The sequence below is a fragment of the Convolutriloba macropyga genome, chromosome 14 (assembly GCF_964194025.1).
Source record: "Convolutriloba macropyga chromosome 14, txConMacr16.3, whole genome shotgun sequence".
NCBI classification, from domain to species: Eukaryota; Metazoa; Xenacoelomorpha; order Acoela; family Convolutidae; genus Convolutriloba; species Convolutriloba macropyga.
In genome coordinates, this window is record NC_134481.1 from 36,908,986 (window position 1) to 36,934,074 (window position 25,089).

The 25,089-nt window shown below is 35.8% G+C and overlaps 1 protein-coding gene across 1 annotated transcript in view; it reads right to left on the reverse strand.

The window, feature by feature from the left end:
- The window catches only part of LOC142353472 (supervillin-like), a 71,962-nt gene that overhangs the window by 40,442 nt on the left and 6,431 nt on the right, over positions 1-25,089 (reverse strand). The window contains exons 3-10 of the mRNA XM_075405726.1: positions 21,783-21,919; positions 21,117-21,459; positions 20,099-20,713; positions 18,522-18,830; positions 12,299-12,518; positions 11,603-11,754; positions 5,728-5,886; positions 4,469-4,725 (exon numbers count right to left, since the gene is read on the reverse strand). Coding sequence (XP_075261841.1) covers positions 4,469-4,725; positions 5,728-5,886; positions 11,603-11,754; positions 12,299-12,518; positions 18,522-18,830; positions 20,099-20,713; positions 21,117-21,459; positions 21,783-21,919 — 2,192 coding nt within the window. The remainder of the gene's footprint in view (positions 1-4,468; positions 4,726-5,727; positions 5,887-11,602; positions 11,755-12,298; positions 12,519-18,521; positions 18,831-20,098; positions 20,714-21,116; positions 21,460-21,782; positions 21,920-25,089) is intronic.

Genomic DNA, 25,089 nt, shown 5'->3' on the forward strand with positions numbered 1-25,089 from the left:
GAAAGCGAATTTTTGTTCAAACACTGTTTTCTCAACCTAATTTAAAATTAAGGCAAAAAAATTCACGCTGCAAAACCACTCGCTTTTTTGCTCCACTTCCTGTTTCGGTGTGACCAAAATCACCACCAATTTGACTTCAAAAATCATGAAAATGTGTGAACAGATCTTAACGTGTGACCAAAAAAAACATAGCCGAAGAACTCCGGAAACAACTCGAAGTGGAAATTCACTTACCCCATCCAACTAGTCATCAGATAAAACGTGCCTCCACTAATTTAGGATTATCGTGAAGCAAAACCATAACAAAAAACAAAAAAAAATAAAATCTGTTAAAATACGATAAAAAATTCTGGTCAAAATTTATCATAACTTGAGACCCCAAAATAACTATCTCTGCCACAATAACGTCGTCAAAACAACTAATACCTACTAAAACCACTTATGAGATATTTTTAGATACGCTTGAAGTCAAATCATGAAAAAAAATAAGCTCTTACAAACAACTTGGACTCAAAAACTGGAAAAAATTATTAAATCTTTCAAAATTGCAAATGCACATTAATATAAGAAAAATTCTTTTCAGCCGATACGGTATCTAAATTTTTGCAAAACAATAGGCAAGTCGTAATACGCTAAGAAACTTGTCTAAAAAACAGAAAGAAAAATGAAAAACTGAAGAAAATTAAAGAGCAGTTTCAATTTTCGCCAATTTTTGTCATATTTCTCAACCAAAAAATTGTAGCCACTTATTATCTAAAAAACTACTCAAGTAATAGGGTTCATTTCAATACCCATAGTAGGCAAAAAAAAACAAAACAATCGTCAAAAAATTGAAAAAATTAGCCCAAAAATCAGCGAAATACATGAAAAATCTCCGAATTAGCATAACATTCATATGAGGTTCCACACACCTTCAAACCACTACCAAAACCAGCCTAAAATTAAAGCAAAATCATAGCCAAACTTCTAAAACAAAAAATGAAAAAAAAACTAATTTAGAATGCCGCAAGTGAGCAAAAAATTTAAATTCTCTCGCTTAAAAAATTGTTTTTCACAACTCAATTTCTCGCTCTCTAGAAAATAGCGATATGAACAAAAAACCACTCTCTTTTCGCTCCACTTAGAGTGATTTTGTTCAGCAACAAAATCACTCTAAATTTTTTTTCATGTTTCATTTCCTGCTTCAAAATTTACTCCAATAAAATTGATGAAAAAAAGCACTTCCCCAATACTCCTCTTCTAGTCGTAAAAAAAAGACAGCACCCCAATAGAATTCAAATTCTTTGAATTGTAAAACATAGCTGGCAGATTGCCAGAAAATAGCCGCAATAGATTCGTAGATCGGCAGTCTAGAAAACAGTAGAAAGGAGACCAAAAAAATTCATTTTTTCATTGAAGGCTGATCTGTTATATTTTGAAATCTGTAAACTTATTGCTGCCTCTAGTAGCTGATCTCAAATAACCTTCATTTAGAGTGACACACACCCATTTGACATTATCTCTTTGAATTAAAGTAAATAAAAATCAATTTCAAAGTGAGGAAGTCATTTTTGAGAGTAAGGTAAGTCAAATGTGACCAAAAATTTAATCACGCGCATGAACAAAAAAACTTGCTCCACTAAGAGCGAAAAATGACGTCACACATGCAATTCAGTTCAAATTGCATGAACGAATGAACAAAAAGTGGCTGTGACGTCATATGGTCGTAACAAAAATCATGACGACGAAATAAAAAAACCTAGCAGGACAAGTCCTGACGTACAATTCAAAGAATTTTCATTGACTTTACAAGCAACTAGACCTAGAACGGACAATGAGCGAATTGGGAAAACCATTGGGAAAACCAAAAAAAATCAGATGAAAAAAAAACAAAAAAAAAACAAAATCAATGTCAAAATGCTGCTAGGGAGAACAAAAACCATTAGTGAGATGTGTAATTTTGATTCTAACAAGAAACTAGGTCCAGAATGAGCTGTGAATGGATTGAGCAAACTATTTAGAAAAAAATCCGATCCAAAAAATCGAAAAAACAGTAAAATCAGATTGAAATTGCCGCATGTGAACAAAAAACCACTACCGAGAAACCGAATTTTTGTTCTAACACCGTTTTCTCACTTTACTTTAAAATTAGAGCGAAACAAATTCACGGCTCAAAACCACTCGCTTTTTCGCTCCATTTCCTGTTTCGGCGTGACCAAAATCACCACTCCAATTTGACTCCAAAAAAAATGAAAATGTGTGAACAGATCTTAAAAACATAGCCGGAAGAATTCCGGAAGCGACTCGAAGCGTCAAAACTTCACAAACAAAAACCTTAATTGCAGCGGAAGCCATTACCTTTTGTATTAAACCTTTAACTCATTACCTCTCCATGTCTGATCTATAAATTGTTAACTTAAACCACGGTCACCAAGAGAAACAAGATGCAGAAAAATTTTATATTATTGAAAACGTTTGGTAACGTCGAAAAAAGTCCGAAATAATCAAAATGGTCAAATAACTGCTAAGCTGAAAAAAAATAACAAGGCTATCAATTTCCCTCAAATAGCTCATGATACTAATCTCAAAAAGATCGCGAAAGCAAACGGCAGATAATAATCAAGAAACTACGATAAATTTTTCGAAAAGAATGCTCAAATTTAAGCACCAGAAAACGACTACAACTAAATTTCAAATCACTGCACTTAAGACAAAAAACAACAAACACTTCTTGCTTGTTGTACATATGCTAGACAACAAGATTTCATACTAGTTGCAAAATTAAATTGATCATACAAGACATAAGCAGCAGAATATTCAAAGGCAAAAAATCGTTTGAATTAATACCAAGGCCGGAAGAAAGTTGCAGTAAATAGTAAGTAGAAATTTCAGAAAAAGATTGCTAGCAAACTCTCAGTACTGCCTTATGTTGATTGAAAACAATTACAAAAAAAAGAAATTACGAAAATCTAAGAAAAAGCTGAAATGATTCAATTTTTTAACAACCGAAAAGTTCAATATACCGCAAAAAAAATGTAGGTGCCAGGACAACGCTAGAATGATACTAACTAGAATGTGAAGAATATGGACACAATGTAAGGAACACTGTACATAAAAGACATTCCTGATTAAATAAAATTTAAAAAAATCAAGAAAAACGAATACATTTCAATGTTCATTATTCGAGACAGAGAAAAGATAACGAGTCATCCGATACAAAAATCTATTCTCCTGAAGAGAACCAAGAATAGGAAAAAGCAGAATTCAAACATACAAAACATTGAAACATTTTGCAAAAAAAGGTCAAAAAACTTTCAATACTGCATATACGAAAAAGTTTTAAGTGTTTTTCAAAAACTTCACGCAAAAAATGATTGAAATTGTATTGAAACGAAATTAAACTCGCTCATGTTGCACAAAAAGACTATTTCTAGTGATTAAAACCAAAACATAAACAAAAAACGCACAAAAACCGGGAAAAAAACTACCAAAATCGGATTAGCATATGTACAATTTTATAAAACAAAATTATATCGAGGTAGAAAGAGGCGTTGAGCATATGAATTGTCAAAAGGAAGTTGCCATATTAACTGATTGTTGACAAAAAGACGAATAAAAGATCCAAAAATGAAGAAATTAATAGAAAAAAAAGCCAAAAACTAACAAAAAAAATCAAGAAATATGTTCCAATTTTGAACTTGAAACGCATTTTCGGGCTCTGCAAAACACTGTGGCATCAATTTCTGAGGTTGACATTTCAATATTGCATCGAATAAAACTTATTTCTACAAAAAAACCAAATTACAGGCAAAAAAACTGGGCCACTTAGACGAAAAAACGGCCAAAAACGGTTATCTATATGTGCCATTCAGTCATAAACTACTTTTTAAAGTCAAAAAGTCATTCACTAAACGCGGCGCATGATCAAAAAACTTCTCTCGCTCAGAAAAAATTAGTTCACACGGCAATTTTACTCACTTTCGCTTTTAGGTCAAAACAGCGTCTGAACGAATAGTATTTCCGGTAAAACAAAACCTTAAGAAAACCAATACTCCTCTTCGAGTCGTAAAAAAAAGACAGCGCCCCAATACAATTCAAATTCTTTGAATTGTAAAAAAAACAAGAGAAGGCCAATAATAGCCCCAGCTATCGCTGTGCTGCTATTAAAAAGGAGAGCGTCTAAATAATAGCCGTTTGAGAGGCTGACGGCGGCTATTAATAACATAAAAAGTTGAATATAACCGTCATTCATTACCGACAACAGCAAGGGACAAAATTAGAACTGCTATAGCACATTTATGTTACTCATTACTCACTGCAGTTCTTCACCGCAGACATAAGAAACAGCAAAAAATGCAAAGCAAACCTTAATAGGTTTAATGAGCAACAGAACCATAAGTCAGGCTAAATATTTGTCCAACGATCAAAACCTTAATATCTGTTCAGCGAAATCTGAGAAGGAACGGCCGCGCAATGTTATTCATCTTACGCGGTTTCTGCAGAATAGCAGCAGATGACTGGACCACTAATTCTCCATTGAACAATCTCAGAAAAGCAGCCGGCTCTTCGCCTTGGACTACTCGAATCTGTTTTCCTCCCTCCAGATCTAGATCAATGACTTTATGCGCTGAGTGCCCCAAGTCCAATTTGCTGGCTTTGGACCCTTGCCAGAAGAAATAAGCTACCTTTTCGTCTTTAGGGGCTTGCTTCATCAAAGTGTCTCGCTGTTTCACGCCTCTTAAAGTCCTGAAACAAAAACATAACCATTTAACGTGGACGGGTGGGGGTGTGTTGGGTTGGGGGTCACGGAGGGGGGTTAAACTTTTGAAAATTTTTCAATATTTGTAATGAGACGTGCTTTTATGGTCAGTGGAGGTCAATATTGAAATAATTTTCCTAATTATTTGAGAAAGGAGTCAAATTATAAATGTTTTAAAATGCATACAATGTTGTTCTGCCAAGCGTACTAACCGCCAGAACAGCACTCTTGGGATCAGAAAGAATGCTGAAATCATCATCATGAAAGTTCTATGATTAAAGGATGATAATTCCTTCAAGTTATTGTAAAGCTGGTAACATTTGAGAAAAGGTGCTCAAATCATCATAGTCATTTGTAATTTTAGCACAAACTGCATAATGTTTGTCGAAATTATCATCAGAAAAAAAAACATACCCGGCAGATTGCCGGAAAATAGCCGCCGTTGATTCCAATAAGCATGATTGGGATTGAACGAATAGAATATATTGAAAAAAAAAGATTTTTGTACAAAAATATTTTTTAAGTCCGATTTATTTTGATGGCATTTCGTAGTTGAACATACTTCTGTTTCTTAGAGAGAGGCTACAGGGGCTACTATCAACACCAATAAGCATTAGAGGTGGTAACTAAGACTTATAGGAACGACGTTCAAATAGCGGGCATCTAAAATTGGGCTTTATGGTTTTATCCCGTTTCTATTTCTGACTTCAATTTTTTATTCTAACTCTGTTCATTTTGAATTGCTTTGCTGAGCACCTGCTGTTCAAAATCACTTTTAGCAGAATGAGAGAAGAGAGAAACTAGCCCAGAGAAGTCAAAAAGATTTCACGCAAAATGTCGAAAAAGCGGCAAAATGGTAAAGCGAAAAAAAGTTTGACGAAGTAAAAAAAAAATACGAGCGCAATAATAGCCGGCTGAGAAGATGAGGGCGGCTATTAATCAAATTACAAATTCAAACTACAAATTGCTAGTAGTGTATACTATCTAACTTGATTCCAGTCTGTTCGGTGTAGAAGCTCCACCTAACAATGTATATCTCGTCATCGCGGAAAAGACCCACGTGGTCCACCGATTCATCCAAAACCGGTCTCAACTGGCTCTCACTCACTGGCCAGCACTTCACACCTGTTGTGATCACTTTGTGCGCCCTGTAAAAATATTCAAATCTTTTAGAAATAGTATAACTGTACCGATTGCTTTAATTACTGCGACAAAATTATATTCGTTATCTTTGAGAAGTTAAAAATTCATTGAGGCATTGTAAATATTACAGACTAATGTTAGACATAATTGTCTCCAGTGACTAGCGTCCCTATGTCTGTCCTAATTAAAAAAAGAACAGTGAATTCAATCCATTATTGCTGTGCAAAAACAAATGAGTAGATTGTGCAAACAAAATGGCGGTGCAAAGTAACAATAATAATAGCAATGTCAATACTTAAAAAATTTGGTTTATTCAAATTGGAACCCAAGAAAAGTAAGTTTTTAAACCTTACATGTTTCCAAGACAAGCAATCCGATAACTGCATGCAAGGGTCTCTTTTAAATTTTCAAAAATATGATTGAAGATTTGTTTTAAAATTTTTTTTTTATTTTGGTTTTTTAGGACACAAGGTAAAGTATTCCAGTCCTGTAAAGCTTTTCTAACGAATGAATTTTCTAGTTTTGAGCTTTTGAATTTATAGCCGCAGTACTCTAGTCCAGTTCTTTCATTTTTGTTGATTTTCCAGGTTTAAGTTTACGGCCCCTGCTTTCATCAAATGCTGGCAGTTGGTTGGTTTTAATCCTCCCGAGGTAACTTATTCGTTTTAATTTAAAATAAAGCAAAGGTAAAATTTATGTTTGAGTTTCAAATCTCTAGATGAATCGAACTTTTTTCTAAAGAAACTAGCTTTAACTGCCCAATTAAGTTAACTGTCCAGTGTTAGACTAAAATTTTGGTTGATAGACTGAATGACGAATGCATTGAGATTGAGTTTTATCATATTTACTGGAATTGTTCTTCTTATTGTATAAATAGTCTTAATACCGGTAGCCATTTTTTAAGTATGTGTTTTGTTTCTTCTTGGAAAGCTAATAATCTATCGATGTGGACGCCTATGTATTTGATTGCCTCTTCTTCATCAATGACTACATTGTCAACAACCATATGTGTATTGGTAGTTCGTTATGTTTTGCTAAAGACTATGAATTCTGTTTTAGAGGCATCGAGACTTAACTCATTTGATTGAAGGTAGTTAATTTTTGTGTTTCCATTTCTAAATTTTTTGCCATCTTCGACTGAGGTATTAGATGTGAGAACGATTGTGTCATCTGCATATTGAAAAAGTTCTGTTTCGTTGTCAAGGTACTTATGCATGTCATTTTTGTATAAATTGAACAGCAGCAGACCATGGACCGTTCCTTGCGGAACTCCTCTTGTGAGTTCAACTGGATCCGATAATGTTGTTTTTTGAATTTTTTATTTTCGTTTTTTCTTAAGAGAAAAGGTAAAGTAATCCAGTCCTGTAAATACATCGCCCTGTTATTTGAGAATACATTGTTCTCAATTTAAAGCATTATCAACTTTTAATTTTTCCCCATTATTTCGATTTTTCCCCATCTCTAATTGATTTGGTACGAACGCCCATTACCGAAATTCCTTTATTCATTCAACTCGTGGCCACTTAATATATAAAATCTTCTTTACATAAAAATATATATTAAAGTTGGAAAGGTTTACTAAATTAATCACCTCAATTTTAGTGTTAGAAAACATACCCGAATAAGGTCGAAAAAATTGTTCGAGAACTATCAGTGAGAGCTAAAATTTATTGCAACCTGCCTTAGTCGAGGTGGGGTAAAGTAATGGGTCTTGCCAATTTTTGAGCCCCATGGGTTTTTTGAGCGCCACATTATAGGTTATTATATCCAACAATAACCACAAAAAACATGACGTTTAGTGTAAGCTACCACCCTTTGAGTACAGCTACTGATGATTGTGAATGAGAGAAAAATTCAGATCACGCAAAAGGAAAAAGGCAAGGGTGTAAAAGTCGAGAACGAAAGGCGAGCCGTTGGCCTCGTTAGTAGCTCTAGCTACGGTTTAGGGAGGCTAGATTCGGCTTAATCTAAGGTGCGCGCTCAGGGTGGAGGACGTTGGATTGGGCAGCTTCTAAGGCTACCAAGACTTTTATCTCCGGCTTTACCAACTTATCCCGTAATGTCACGAATCAGAACATAAATTAATGTCCCCAAAACTGTTTCGGTGAATCGCATACTTAAAAATACAGCAAGCCGAAATAAATTCTCTAAGAGGACTCAAAGTTCAAAAAGTCAAAACCTACCCGGCAGTTTGCCGGAAAATAGCCGCCGTTGATTCCAATAAGCATGATTGGGATTGAAAGACTAGAAGATATTGAAAAAAAAAAGATTTTTGCACAAAAACATTTTTTAAGTCCGATTTACTTTGATGGCATTTCGTAGTTGAACATACTTCTGTTTCTTAGAGAGAGGCTACAGGGGCTACTATCAATATCAATAAGCATTAGAGATGGTAACTAAGACGTATAGGAACGACGTTCAAATAGCGGGCATCTAAAATTGGGCTTTATGGGTTTATCCCGTTTCTGTTTCTGACTTCAAGTTCTTATACTGACTCTGTTCATTTTGAATTGCTTTGCTGAGCAACTGATGTTCAAAATCACTTTTAACAGAATGAGAGAAGAGAGAAACTAGCCTAGAGAAGTCAAAAATATTGCACGCAAAATGTTGAAAAAGCGGCAAAATGAAGTAAAGCGAATTCTTTTTTTGTTCGACGAAGTAAAAAAATAGGAGCGCTATAATAGCCGGCTGAGAAGATGAGGGCGGCTATTAAAAATTTAAAAAAAAAACAATTTTTCATATTTGAAATTTTAGCCCGGTGAATGGACGCCATTCACAACATCACCGACATTGAGATAGAAACAGTTCACAAATTGAGACAAATTGACCGATTTTTTTCTTGTTTTTCTTAGTGTCAAAAACTGTTCTAATTTGGGCGCAGTTTCAGTTAGACTCTAAAACTATAATTAATGCAGCTTATAAACCGAAAGCTAATAAGCTTAATAGAAATGTCAGCTAGCAAACACTCTAATGAACTTTGATAACCTAATTCTCAATGACTTAATTACCGGGCTTTATTGGTTTATCCTGTCTCTTTTGATTTTGATCTTTTGACTTTGAAATTATTCATCACATTGCGTAACTGAATGCGTTAAAAAATTTAAAGTTCATTCAGTTGAAACAGTGAGTGAAGTAAGAAGCATCCGACAAATTCTCAAGCAGAGAAACAGACTGAGCATAGCAGATAGTTACAGACCTAGAATTGGTTTTTATGGACGAGATGGATCAGAGCAAACTCTGAACGCATCATTTTTAAAGTAAAGCCCTCAAATTGTTAAGGTTGTTGGCAGATTTAGCGCTCTATTAAACATAATACTCGACACCAGTTCTCCCAATTAATTTCTACTGAAAAGAAATGCTTTTCCAAATAAAGATCAACTGTTTAAACTTTTGATTGAGAGCGATTAATATCGCTCTCACTATGAGAGCAATAACAAAAATTTTGGTAGAATGATTTCAAGTATATTCAAGTGAAATGTGTATATTCATGTGATTGAAAAAGGTTTCGCAGAAGTTCTAAAATAGTGTTATTTAACACTCACAAAATTATTTTGGTTGGTCCAATCGAGTCTCCACCCACTATCGCACGCCTATCCGATTACAGGAGGAAGAATACTTTACTAGCACTGCTCTTCAGGCGGTCAAAAACAAGTCATAACAAAAAATGACGTTTCCATCGGAAAAGAGCAAGAATTCGAGGAAGATCAATTTTTAAAAAGCAGATAAAGTCCTGAACTACTTTTCAAGCGTAGAGTTTTCATCAACCAAATGACTTGGAAAGGACCTAAAAACAATTTAGAAGAAAACGGTTAAAAACGGTTTTTCATTCTACTTCAACAATAGGTGAGAAATTTCAGGCCACAGAACCACTCGATGTTTACCTCGCCTTCCTGTTTTGGTGCAATTAAAATCGCCACTCAAGCTCGACTTCAAAATAGTTACAATGTGCAAACATTGTAACTATTTTGAAGCTTTGTGCTTTGAGTTCAAAATAGACAAATTGTATACAAATTTAAAGATTGGGACAAATTTCGGCTCATTATTTATTAGACTTTTAGTACTTGATCAGCCTCAAGTTTAATTCAGCTGTTTCAAATTGTGAGTGAGATCAAAATAGACAGCAATAATCAAAAAGCGTTAAGCTCGAAAAGTCAAATCGGTCCAGCAAACATTTTGCAAAATACGAATGCAGCAATGCCTTCAGATTCCGTTGAGAGCAATAAAACACGAGCGCAGTAATTGTCGGCTTAAATAGCTAACGTGGCTATGCATAAAGCTGATTTGGCGGACACTAAAGGTCTATCAGGAGCTTAAAAGATTCGACAGGATCAATTTTTATCTCATTTAATTTTAATATTCCAAGGCCTAATTTGAGAGAAAAAAAACTTCCTAGAATTGTCAGGCTACGTCAAATGCAGCACAATTAAACAAAATCGACCACCGTCACAAAAACATTGCTCTCGAACGACCAGTAATGGGTTGGCTTTCGTCGCAGCTGATTTAACCATAGCCTCAGAGGGTGACCATAGAAGGGGGTGTTGAGGGTAAAAATGGTCGAGATAGGAAAGCTGTTCAGTGAATAAAGGCCCTCAGACTTTAACAGTTCATCCCGCTTTTGAAGACGGAAAGCCAACTTAAATCGCTTAAGTGGGGAAAGTCAAAACGATCAAGCAAAAATTTTGCAACATAGATGGCAGATTGCCCAAAAATAGCCACAATAGCTTTGTACACCTGCAGTCTCAAAAGGTTTAATAGAATAGACCAAAAATGCATTTCTTTTCATAAAATGCAGAGATGTTCTATTTTGATTAAGAATCTGTAACTTATTGCTTCTTCTGTTAGCTACTCTTAAATAACTTTCAATTAGAGTGACACACACCAACTTAACCTTATCGCATCGAATTAAAATAAACAAAAGTCAGTTTGAGAGTGAGGTAAGTCACGTGTGACCAAAACTTAATCACGCGAATGAACAAAAAACTCGCTCGACTAAGAGTGAAAAATGATGTCACGCACGCAATTCAGTTGAAATTGCATGAGCGAATGAACAAAAAGCAAATTTGAAGTGATTATGACGTCATATGGTTGTATCAAAAATCCTGTAGACGAAATAAAAAACATAGCAGCACAAGTCCTGACACAATTCAAAGAATTGTCATTGACTAAGCAAAAAAAATTGCCCGATAATGGTTTATGAATGGATTGGGAAAACTATTTAAAAAATAATCAGATAAACAATTGAAAATATTAAAAATCAATGTCAAAAGGCCGCATGTGAACAAAAAATCACTAGCGAGAAAACAAATTGTGCTCAAATATCTTTTTCCCACTGCGCGAAAATTAGAGCAAAAAATTCACGCCTCAGATCCAATCGCTTTTTCGCTCTAGTTTTCTCTTCCTGTTTCGACCTGACCAAAATCATCACTTCAATTTGACTCAAAATTCATGCAAATGTGTGAACAGGTCTTAATAAAAAAGACAGCGCGCCACTACAATTTGAATGCTTTGAGTTTAAAAAACCAAGAGAAGACCAATAATAGCCCCAGATATCGCTGTGGGGCTATTAATGAAAACAAAAAATCTCAAGTTTAAAATACTTGCTTCTAACTTCGTTCGAAAGCAATTAAACATAGTTTTAATAAAATCTGCAAAAATTCTGTATCTATTGTTGCCGTGCGGAAATCAACCATTGAGAACTTGAAGGATTTCTTAATGCTATACCTCAGCTCAATCGGGTCTTTCCAATAGTCTCCTCTTCCCACATTGACTGCCTCCACAATGAAACCCTTATCCAGCGGGTCATTGGGTTTCAACAACTCTCGAAAATCGTGATCGTGAATTGGATTCAACGACACTTTAGCAAACTTCGCATCCTGTAAAACAGGGCTAATTACAACTGCAACCCAGTTTATCAATATGTAAATCCTAAATTTGACACTAAAAATTCATTGGATCGTGTAATGCGCGATTCATTGTGCGTTGCCTACTCAAAAAAGCAAGGGTAAAAAGGCTAAAATAGTAAGATTTTTTTCATCTATTGATATTATCGAACAGTCATTCACATGAAATTCTACAAGTTAATAAGGATAACAGTCCTGTAATTTTGCATTCACATCCTTGAGCATCAATTTTTCACATCCAATCCGTAAAAGCTTGTCCACGAAATAAGTGATGGTGGAATTAAATACGTTGCTAACATGTACAGACTATTTAGCTAAATATTGAAATTCGTTTTAATGCAAATTATTCCTTTCAAAATGACAAATGGTCTGCCTTTAACCATGTCTCATAAGTTCATTGTTACCGCTTACATGTTTCACTTAACTAACTTAGCTACCGGGAACGCTCTATAGGCAAACTTTTAAAATTGTTTTGATTTCATTCGATGTGATGTGTTGGAGATTTTAAAAAACTCACTGTGAAGTTCTTGGCAGTTCGAATCTCCTTCAAGAATCCAGCTTCGGGCCAGTCTGTGAACTTGTTGGAGAATAGGAGAGTTTCAGTCTTCTCTGTCACTTTGCCACAGATTATCCAGGGAGGTCTACTCTCCCCACTCAAGGATGCCTCATCGTCTAAGGGATACAGCGGACACAGCACGAACTCATCACAGTTCCCCCCTCCAATGTCAGCTTGGTTTCTACAAAAGATCAGTTTTCGGATTAAAACATACCCGGCAGATTGCCGGAAAATAGCCGCCGTTGATTCCAATAAGCATGATTGGGATTGAAATAACAGAAGATATTGAAAAAGAAAGATTTTTGTACAAAAACATTTTTTTAAGTCCGATTTATTTTGAAGGCATTTCGTAGTTGAACATACTTCTGTTTCTTAGAGAGAGGCTACAGGGGCTCCTATCAATAACAATAAGCATTAGAGATGGTAAATAAGACCTATAGGAACGACGTTCAAATAGCGGGCATCTAAAATTGGGCTTTATGGGTTTATCCCGTTTCTATTTCTGACATCCATTTTTGTACTAACTCTGTTCATTTTGAATTGCTTTGCTGAGCAACTGATGTTCAAAATCACTTTTAGCAGAATGAGAGAAGAGAGAAACTAGCCTAGAGAAGTCAAAAAGATTTCACGCAAAATGTTGAAAAGGCGGCAAAATGAGGTAAAGCGAAACATTTTTTTATTCGACGAAGTAAAAAAACATAGCAGGACAAGTCCTGACGTACAATTCAAAGAATTTTCATTGACTAAACAATAAACGACTTATAACGGACTATGAGCGAATTGGGAAAATCATTTCTAAAAAAATCAAATAAAAAAATTTAAAAAAAAACACAAAAAATCGGTGTCAAAATGCCGCATGTGAACAAAACACCACTAGCGAGAAATGAAAATTTGGTTCACACAAAAAACTAGGCCTAGAATGAGCTATTAATGGATTGAGAAAACCATTTAGAAAAAACCCGATCCAAAAAAATCGAAAAAACAGAAAATCAAAGTGAAATTGCCGCATGTGAACAAAAAACCACTAGCGAGAAAGCGAATTTTTGTTCACACACCATTTTCTCACTCTACTTTAAAATTAGAGCGAAAAAATTTCACGCCGCAAAACCACTCGCTTTTTCGCTCCATTTCCTGTTTCGGCGTGACCAAAATCACTACTCCAATTTGACTTCAAAAATCATGAAAATGTGTGAACAGATCTTAAAAAAAAAAAGACAGCGCCCCAATACAATTCAAATTCTTTGAATTGTAAAAAAAAAATAGGAGCGCTATAATAGCCGGCTGAATAGATGAAGGCGGCTATTAATCAGAAAGTAGATGCGAATGCTTCGTATACTTCCAATATAAAAGACTGATAAGACCAAACAACTAAGCGAAATATGCTCAGTTTTGGCAAAATGATGTAGTTTTTTAAGTCGAATCAGAATTCGTGAGGCGTGCATTGATTCAAGATGAAATTTGCCCACGAATATGCAGATGCCTCAATGATAAAAAGATGCCCCCCACAGTCAATCGTAACTCCTCCAACCAAAGTTAGCGAAATAGTCATTTCCAGAGTAAAGTAAAGTCAAGTGTGTCCAACAATTATTGACCTGAGGGAACTCAATCCAATTAGATTAGAAACTGACGTAACGCACAGAACAGAGCCTGACTTGAGAAGGGGTCTGCGGTTTTAAACTACTCTATCATCAAGACAAAAGTCACGCAAATTCAATTATGATGAATTGAAAAAAAAACAATTCGACAAAAAATCGATAGTACGAAAAACCGTATTAGAAGACCAGCAGGACTATTATAACTGCTACGCATTTCGTTGGAGAGCAATTAACAACAGACACCAAGATGCCAAGGGGTAGTCTCAAAAGATTTGCAAACCAAGTTGCGTTTTTGTTACCCAACTACCGAGCCTTTTAACACATCGAACATACCGACTAACGTCGGGCAAATTGCTCTCAAACGACCGGCGAGCGGTTGGCTTCGTCAGTAGCCAGCCACGGTACAGTGAGGCTAGCTTAAGCTTAATTGAGGCGAGCGCAGTTGCGGGGGGGGGCGAATTTGGGGGCTGATGGGGGTGGGGCAACAGTGGCTGGAGGGGGGGGGGGGGGGGACAGAGGGAAACAGAATAGATCCGAACCGCGATTCACACCGTAAGTATAAGTCTCCAAAAGAGTTTCAGTTTCTGTGAATTGCATATTTGGAGACTAGGGAGCTGAAAGGCTCTAAGAGCACTGAATGCCCGCTGTGAGCTACCTGTTTATCCCCTTTTTGAGGACGCAAAGGGGTCAAACAATAAAATCGTTCAAGCAAAAAATCGCATAAAAAACACCAACAGGACTAATATCATTGCTACACTTCGTTTGAGAGCAATTAAACACCTCAGCAAAAATTTTAAAAAATCAAGACAATTCAATATTTTTGAATTATACAGCAAATACGTCTTTCCGGGATTTCATTAAGAACAATCGAGAATTAGAATTAAATTAAATTACAACGACGTTTGCAAACATTTTGAAAGCAAAAGCCATCAAGAAAATGATTCATCATCTTTATGATCATCCTTATTTATCATCTTGAATCGACTAACGCGGGACAAATTGCTGTCGAACGACAGGCGGCCAATTTAATTCAGAGGGGACTGTAGCCTATATTTATGGTTCAAAAAACACTTCAAGCCTGCGTGACAGATTGAACATTATTAACCACTCGGCAATCAGGGCCTTGTGACATCTTATCTTTTGGCTTTTGTTTCAGCATCAGACAATGGCTTTTGTTTAAGCATCAGACTTAACTTCTGAGCAAGAGTAAATTAGATCACACGCAAAAATCAAGAAGTCAAGCAAAATTTTGGATAAAAAGGCACTTTACATTAATTGCTTCAAACCTCGTTCGAGTGATTAAATCAATAGTGAGAACAGAAGTCAAACTGACTCTTATAAACAGCAAAATTTCCTTTCATACTACGTAAGAAAGGCCAGCGTTTTCTCATATCCTTAACTACATTGCTTTTACTAAAAGCAACAACATAATGAATTCCAAAAACTTGGTTACAGCAAAAGGACGAAAAATTTTGTTCAAGCGAAAACAAAAGCAAAAGAAAGCAAGTTGAAATAAAAACTCAGACGAAAACTCAGACCTGGCCAGAGCTGAACTAGACTAGACTTCTAACGCTAAACAAAAGTTAACCAAAAAGAGAAAGCAAAATGAAGAGGAACACAAACAGTTCTTTTCATTCTTGACAGCAACAGAAACTAAAAGACATAAACCAACTATCATCAAATTGCTCTGGACTGAAAGGCAGCTATTTTAGACCACTACTAGGATTTAAAGAATGAAAAATTTTGACGCTTTTTATGACTTGTATTAATGAACTCCCGTTTGATCGCATGCTTAATATAATGACCGAGTATAATGAAAGAGCCTATAATGAAAGAGCAAGGACACAAGATTTCAAGCGTGCATAAATTGCTCCAAAACTTGAGCTCCAAACTATTAAATCGAGTTAAAGAACACTTAACAACAAGCATTAAAAAGACGCACAGCTCCATCCTAAGAAAAATAAAGAGAAAATCTTTTAGAAAATACAATATATTTGGATCCAAAACTGCCATGTTTGCTTTTGAATTATGCTTTTGAATTACGCTTTCAGATCAAATTAACTTCACTTGTTAGATTGCCAAATAAATCGAAGCCAAACCATTTCAAATCCCACTTCAAAAATTTAAAAATTCGTCAGAATGGGCGAACAGAAAATCTTACAGAAAACAGGATTGAACTATAAACACTCGAATTGTAAAAAGCCAGCGTTTCAACAGTGATTATAGCTCCAAGACTGATTACTGTTCCAGTACCCCCCTCAGTTTACCACAAAGGACACCCGATTGCTATTAACAAAGTATAATAGTTTTTGGGGTTAAATTAGAAGCAAATTAGAACCAAATTGTGACGCAACTCATAAGACAATTTTTTTTACAAAAAGTTTAACTTCACTTGACTTCGGTTAATGCTAAAGAAAACAATCTCAGTGCAACAGATACACATTTAATTTAATTTAATTTGAGCTACTCAAATTGAGTCAATTCTCACTCAAAATGTGTTTTTTTTTCTGCTACCCAATAGCCATCGCTGTATTGATAGATTAAAATTAATTTAATGATTTTCGAGCAGCAAATGTTGGTTCTCTATCAGGTATAGAGAATCCTCAAAAATATTTCTCATATATGTTTAGAAGCCTTAAGCTTTCGTTGTCGAATCCAATCACGACGTAAACAAGCTTTACCTAACAACAGGCAGAAGGGGTAGATCAAAGCTATCATTTCGTTAGAAGGTGTAATAATGGTGGAATTATTGTGATGTTGATTACAAAGCAAGTTAGGTAGGTAACCTTGTAACTGCATTGAGATTAGGCTAACTGTGATGATAGCTAATTTACACAGTATTACATAACATCTTACCCAATGCGCCAAAATACGTAGCCGATCTACAAAAAACAATTAGATCAAATCGGGAAAATTGCAAAAGCGGGTTAGCAAGATCGAGCGATAGAAAATCTGCTTTCACAGCAAAAACATCCCGCAGGTTGCCATAAGCAGCTGTAAAAGACCCCTTTGCACTTAATTGGATCGAAAAAGTTAGGAAAACAAAATTAGATTTGGTAGTTAGCCAGAATACTGTTTGTCAATGAGCGGATACATGGGCTACTATCATTAGCAATAAGCGTTTAGAAATGGTAACTGAAACTAATTAGAACAAAACTCAAACTGGGCTGAAAGGTTTTATCTCATTTCTAATTTCGATTGAGTTTTTCTATATTGACTCTTCATTTTTGATTACTTTGCTGAGCAGTCGCGATTTGAAAGCACTGAGAATTAAACTTAAACTGAGAAGAATGAGCGAAGAATTAAACTTACCTTGAGAAGTCATAAGGATTTCACAAAAAATATCGAAACGGTAACATTGCGTAGAGCGAAAAAATTTTGATTAAATTAAATACTTGAACTTGACTTTAAACAGAAATTTTTAACTTATCTAATTTTCTGTCTGATCTATAGGAAATCAGTATGAACACAATCAACACTGGGGAGTAACATATTTGGCAAAAACTCGATTAAGCGAAAAGAATTTTGTACCCATTCGGCAAAAATCTGAGGTAATGTTTTGTAGAATAGGCGAATACCCACTAAAAAATTCGAAGGAGGTACTGCAATATCCGCTTGGTAATATATTGTATTCGAGTGACTATAAAAATTGTAGCCTCAAAAAATATCAAATATTGACCAATTTTTGGATTAAGAGCATCTATCTCACGATATAGTTAAAAATCATCCGAGCAATTTTCCAACAGATAGTTCTAAATTACTAATATTGAAGCTACTAATAATTTTAATGTAATTTTAAAAACTACTTTTCCCTGTTGCTTTTTTAAAATCAAAATCTTTGACCGCGATGACACTGAGTAGCAATGAGATGCATTGAAAAAATGATACATTTTGCATTCACTTTTGATAATCTGTTACATGTAAAGACATGTTAGGGAAGGGACACTTGACAAGTTTATAGCAGAGTGAATTATGAAGTATCGCCTTCAAGTGTTTCCATTGTCATTCGCCTAATTTACACAAAACTTTACCTCAGGGTCTTTGCCTAATAGCATTGAGAATTCCGTTCGCCTAATCAACATTTCGCCTAATATTCCACCCCCACCAACGCTCTCTCTTCTCTCTGCTCTTCAATTTTGTTCAACAACAAACGAAAACCAAACTTTAACACGTGGGGCATTGACTTTTACATCCTGTTTTAGAACACGGCCTGTTAAAGAATAGAGCATCATAACTACTCTCCAAGTCGAAAAAAGACAGCGCCCCAATACAATCATTTGGATTATAAAACGCGTATCTTGATTTAGAGTTATTTTTGAAGTGGTCAACTAGTGGCCGCTATCATAACCCAATTCATACCTCATTAAAAAGTTCAATTCAGACTTCTAAGAAAGTGTGTGACTTGTACAGAAACTCAAGAAAATGATCAAATGCATATAACTGATTTCAAAGCTCGAAACCATTAAGAGTTTTGCCAACATCCAAATATTCGAAAATTTATACAAAATTATTAGTAGAACCTCATTCTCTGATACGTATTATTAAACTGTTAAATACACTGAACGATTAATTTCAATTAAAAAAGTTACCTGTAATCATAGCCAGTCTCCACCAACTGGTCCATTAAAAGGGGAGCTACAGCTCTATCTCTAGATGTCGCGTTCTTGCCAAACCACACGTACACTTCACTTCCGAAGTCAAACAGGAGACTCTTATCCGACTGTAAGAGACTGTGTTGCAACAGACAGCAGCTCTTGTCTAAGAGAGGAATAAGATCAGCGTTGTTATTAGTAGTGTCAACTTCGTATACTTTGTTAGTTGCTGTGATGCTGTCTTCGAACCAGACATCTTCATCTTCTATGTACTCGCTCACAGGTGCCATGTAGTCCTCGTCTTCGCTAAATATTCAAGTTTACTTAAGACTACAACTTACAGTTGCATAATATTTTACCCAATGCAAAATACCCGATGTGCTAAAATACCCAAGCTCACAATAACCAATCAAAGGCAAACTGGATCCTTTTGACCTCAAGTTCAAAAGTCAGACTATCAAATAGCAGTTGAAATTACAAACCATGTTTTATCATGCTCGACGTACTTAATCCTGTTAGTTTGTGATAGTATCGAATCAAGTCCAATGCTCCGCACAATCTTGCGAAATTGCTTTTCTGGTAATTTGAACAGTTGGGAATAATGATGCGCGGGGCACTTTGGCTCATTTGTTATTTTGCCCTCTCATCAGAACCGATCTATTGTAACCTCAAACTCAGTATAGCAGATGATGATTATGATTTAAGCACTTTTTCACAAGTTAACTTTGTCAAATTAAAGCATGACATTAAAACAAAATTATTAACGTTCTTTAGGAGTTCTCCATAACGTTTTTGCTACCAGCTAAGACCTCGAATGCATAAGTGAGAGAAATGAACATAACCGACTAAACGTCGGAATTGCTCTCGAACGACTAGTGGGAGCTCTAAGCAATTGGAGCCTGCTTCAGTCGGGGGGGGGGGGGGGGGAGCCTAAATGGGACTAAGAAGTTCAATAGTGGGCTTTCAATAACCACAGAGGATAACATATACCACTAATAAGATTTAAAGTAAAAAAAATGGCACCAGTTTCGGCGCACTTTACATTTGACTTTTAATATTAAATTGCCGCCAATTGAATTCAGCTGCTTGAAATTGTGATTGAGAGAGAATTTTAGATCATACAGAACGCAAAAAGTCAAGGGCGTAAAAGTCACTCGAAAAGTCAAAATTGACAAGCAAAAATTTTTGCATAAAAAAGACACACACGTTTACAATAATTGCTATGAACTTCGTTCAAGAGCAATTAATAACGTATATACGTTTCTTACAGCAAACAACTTTTAATCGAACAAGTTATCATATCGAACCAGTTATTTTGCATGGTAAATGAACAGTGGAACTTACAAGTTTCAAATACCAGATTTCTGCAGTGCCAGTCCTAGATTGTCAGATTTTCCTATATACAGAGCCAGATTTTAAAAACTCGAAGTTCGCTCTTAAAGTCACTTCAAAATTCTGGCTTGCATCTCGAACTCCTACGCTTTTCTCGATTAATGCCAGATTTTCTCCGTGACTTCTTCAGTCACGTAGCCTATACATAAACTTTCACTTCAAGATTAAAATGCAAAACTTACAAGTGATTGTCATTCGCAGTAGCAAGGATTTTCAGAAACTTCCTTTTCAGAATCGCCTCATCAGGAGCACCCTTGCCCACATCTACAACGTCAAACAACTCCGCGACACATCCCAAATCCTTTCGATCATGAATCAACTTCCCTAACTCCATCGCCTTATTCTGCTCAACTATATTACTAAGAGAGCCTTTCCAAACCATCAAATCATGCTTCGTGACCAGCACAAAGCAGTCGGAATCATTCATTGATCTTACACTTGGTGCAACTAGTCGTACTTGGACATGATAGCGTCCTTTGACCATGATCAACATCGGGGTATTATTGAAAGGGTTCAGATGACTGTGCTCGTGCTCCTTCTTTTTCGCTTCCATTTTTCCCAACTTTATAGCACTGAAATTTTCCTTAGCCGCTAATCCTCGCAAAGCTTCTTGTTCCATCATACTATGTCGTTGCGTAGGGTTAAGACCCTCAACTTGAATGGCACTTAAGAGTTTTGGTTTGGCAGCCGAGGTACCGGATGAGGTTGTGGATTTGGCAACAGTAGCCATACTTGGCGGTCTCTGTTTAGGGCGAGACGGTCTCGAAACTCTCGTAGTTCCTTTTTGAGGAAGCTTTCTAAAATGTACGAGCTTTCTAGAATATGTATGTAAAAGAGCTCTCGAGTCCCCCGCCCCACGAGAATTTATCCCCCACTATGGTATTTTAACCATTATTGGGTGGCATAATTTTTACCGTTAGTGGGGGATTTATCTGGGGGTTATATCCTAGGGAGGGGTTATAATTTGTGGGTATGACTCATAACAAGCTTAAGGGCCTCAAAATTGCGTTAAATTTTAGGAACAAAGTTCTAAACGAGTTCTGAACAGTTCGTTAACTTTCTCAACTTCAATTCTGGCCTAATTAAACTCGGAGACGGCATAATGAATACTTCAGAAATTATCAAATCTTGTCCTTGCAGCTTTACAAAGTAATTTATCCAACTTTTCAGTTGTTTTCTCATAATAACATCAATACTCACTCCAATTCTGCTTCTGTAGCTTCTGGCAAGTCACTCAAATTTACGGTCAATCTAGATTTAGCACCACTTGCATTATCATTGTCAGACTGCATACGATCGTCTCCTTTTGGATTAGACAGAGATACTGATTGATAGAACGAATTCAAACCATCGGATGAGCTTGGGTCAAAAATTTCCATTTCAGCTTTCGCTCCTTGCTGGGCTTCCCGGATTGAGTCATCCATAATTTTCTTCACACTTGCGCCAGTTTCGGATCCGTGCCCTTTTTCCCATGGCACTTCAGGAAGTCGTATACTGTTCCTGTTCTCAAGTTTTATGGGTGCCGATGGCAATTGAGCTCGATCTAGGAAACCAACAAAGCATTATTTATTGATAGCAGTAATAGAATACAGACACATAGAATAACAGAAATAAATAGATCGGTTAAAGCAGAAGCAAAAATCACCATTTACAATCAGCCACGACTAAGATTAGCAACGAGAATGAATATATATATATTACGTATTCATCTTGGTTTAGTGAGCTAATTATAGTTGAAACTGATGGGAATCACGCGGAAGTGTTTAAAAGTTTTGACATCAACTTGCTTAGCTAACCAACAAAAATACCTCTATTTAGTTCCAAGATACCTCTAATTTTCTACAAATGCTAGAGGTTCCGACTCACATTTGGTCTCTCGCTCCTTTTTCGAGTATGACGAGCCCCTTCTGACCAGTTTTCCGGTGCGTCTACCAGTCCTGGATTCATAACCTTCACGTGCATCTCTCCCGCTGACCTCCCTCTCCAGCAGCACACTCTGGGCACTAGAGATAACAATGCTGATATTTGGTTGCTGTGCCATTTGATAGGAATAAGTTAGTACTACAATTTAGCGTAAGTGATTTTGAACATTTGTTGGTCAAATCTCGGTTACAACATACAAAACCAAATGCTTGACCACTCACTCGATTTAGATACACCACAATCTCTACCAAAGAAAACTAGATACAAGTGGCGTTTGAAGCGGAAATGTTTGAATTTGATATCTTGAGATAACGTTTGAGCACTGTTATATGTTGTAGCAGTTTATAGCAAAGTATTGCTAGTTAAATGTAACGTTTGGAAAAGACTTCTCACCCTACCAATGCAGCGAGTACATAGCCAATTTTTTCTACAAATCACCTCTAACTCTGTTGGCATAAACTTTTTTGCTGAAATTTATCTCTCGAAAAATATATCTTTCAACTAACATCACATCACCTTTATGTCGCGAACAAATAAAAATCACCACTTAAGAACATAGGCGGCAGATTGCCGTAAAATAGCCGCCGTTGACGCGCTTGATGCACATCGGGATTGAAATAGAAAAAGAAGAGATAAATTGACAAATTTTTTTTCAGTCTCAAAAAATGTTAATTCGGCGTGCAGTTTCGGTTGGATTCTAAAACTATACTTAATTCAGCTTCTAAACTAATAGCTAATAAGCTTAATACCTATGTCAGCTAGCGACACTCGAATGAACTTTGATAACGTAATTCTCAAGGACTTAGACCTCAATATCGCTGTTAAGGAAAATCAACAATAAAGTTAGGCTCGATCACTAATTTTGAAAGTTGATCAAGCAAGAAGTCATTATTTCATACTTTTTCAAGCGTCCCACTATTTTTCAAGATTTCACGTTTCATATCACACTAGACTTTCAACTTAATCAGTTTTTCGCTCGCTTTTCACACTTGTCTCGAAGAGATCAGCCTTTCAAAATGTTATAAAATGAGCAATCAGCTGAGAAAACTTCTGAGAAAAAATTCTTGGAAGCCTTAAGGCATGTTTCCTGGAAAATTTTATTGGAAGCCCAATTTTTCTTCATGAGACAAAACATACACTTTTTGAAGATAATTGAAGGGGATAATTAAAAACAGGAAAAAGTCACAAAATATAACAACTTCGGCAAAGAGGACTATTTTAAGTCTATAATTGAGTCAATATAAAGAAATAATTTTATAAATTACTCATTTTTCTGAAAACCCTAATGAGTGAGAATGAGAATGGCACAACAGAGCTGGCTGACGATCTCCTCTACGAACCATTCGCTGCTACAAAAATATCAAGGAATTCAGAAAAAAAATTATTTGGGTTGAACGATTATTTAATTGTTGGATTGATTCGCTGCACGAGAAATGCAATGTTAATATAAATTTTAATTGAATTCTCTCTTTGAGTTTCGAACAGCGAAATTGAGGTCTAAATAAGTTAGAGTATAGTTCTGGGAAGCCTTCGTTAAATTGAGCTCAGCCTCGGGCGCAAGCGCCCTTGGCTTTGAGCTCTAATTGCCTTAGGCTTCCAAGAACTAAACTCTAACATATACTTAATGACCGGGCTTTATCGGTTTATCCCGTCTCTTTTGATTTTGCTCTTTTGACCTTGACTGTATTCACTATCTTGCGTACTTCATTGAGTGAATGGATTTAAAAATCATTCAATTGAAACAGCGAGTGAGGTAATTCAAACGTGAAAGTCGTGACTTATGTAAAACGAAAAACGGGATCAAAAGGTAAAGCGAAAAAAAGGGAGCGCCTAAATAATAGCCGTTTGAGAGGCTGACGGCGGCTATTAATGAATAAAAACGACATAACTTATAAAAGCGTCGCAATATCGTAGAAAGTTGAAACTAAATTTATGTTTTAAGAAACGCTTGAGGGGCGAAGTCAAATGATTCGAAGGCAGGTCAGATGCGAAAAAATAATAACGAATACTCCATTAATAAAAAAAATCAATTACAACAAAAATGTCTCGCAAAAGGCCAGAGAAAAAAAGTAAATCTTTCAAAGCCTTTAGATCTAAATAATCTTGGTACATTCTTTACCAAAACAAAAACTTCGCACTCTCAAACCAGCCAGAAAGACCACGGGCCCAGACTATCAGAAAAATAATCAACTGAAAAAGCATTTGCTCAATATTTCTGCCTTTGCATTGCGCATCCTTTCTTTGTTTTTGGGAAGAATTTTAAATTAGTTCAGGATCGCATGCAAATAATCAGTTTTTGACAAATGCATCATTGAACTTAATATTGCAACGCACTCAAATGTTATTCCAAATTTTGTGTAAGTTTTTAAATGAAATTTAATTAGCATAAATACCAAAAAATTCATCTTTTCATTGAAGGCTGATCTGTTATATTTTGATTTAAAAATATTTATGAGTTATTGCTGCCTCTATTAGCTGATCTCAAATAACCTTCATTTAGAGTGACACACACCCATTTGACCCAATCTCTTTGAATTGAAGTAAATAAAAGTCAATTTCAAAGTGAGGAAGTCATTTTTGAGAGTGAGGTAAGTCAAGTGTGACCAAAAATTTAATCACGCGAATGAACAAAAAAAACTCGCTCCACTAAGAGCGAAAAATGACGTCACGCATGCAATTCAGTTGAAATTGCATGAACGAATGAACAAAAAGTGGCTGTGACGTCATATGGTCGTAACAAAAATCATGACGACGACATAAAAAAACCAAGAGAAGGCCAATAATAGCCCCAGCTATCGCTGTGCGGCTATTAATCAACTGAAAAAGCATGTTCAATAAAAGTACAAACCAAAAAAACGTTAAAGCCTGTTAAAATAACAAATGAATAAAGCAAGCAAAAACAAAAGTGTAGACTTTTTCAACATCTTTATGCCCGTGATGAAACGTTTGTTGTAGTTTCTAAAGAAGCAGAGCCCTAGCAAAACAGTGCTCTAGAATAATCGCAATCTATGCGATTTCGTATGCATATATGTAAAAAAAAACGGAGAATGTAGAACTCAGTTTTTTTTAGAGAATCAATTATTCAATCACCAAAAACTAGACGTAACAAACAAAAACGGACGAGTAACCCGGACGACCAGCGGCACGGTATCAATCGGAAATCGAGTGGAAGGGGAGGGGCTAACGGGCTTAAAATTGTTTTATTAAAGCTAATTTTTCAACAGAAGATTTGAAAAAATTCTGGCGTTTT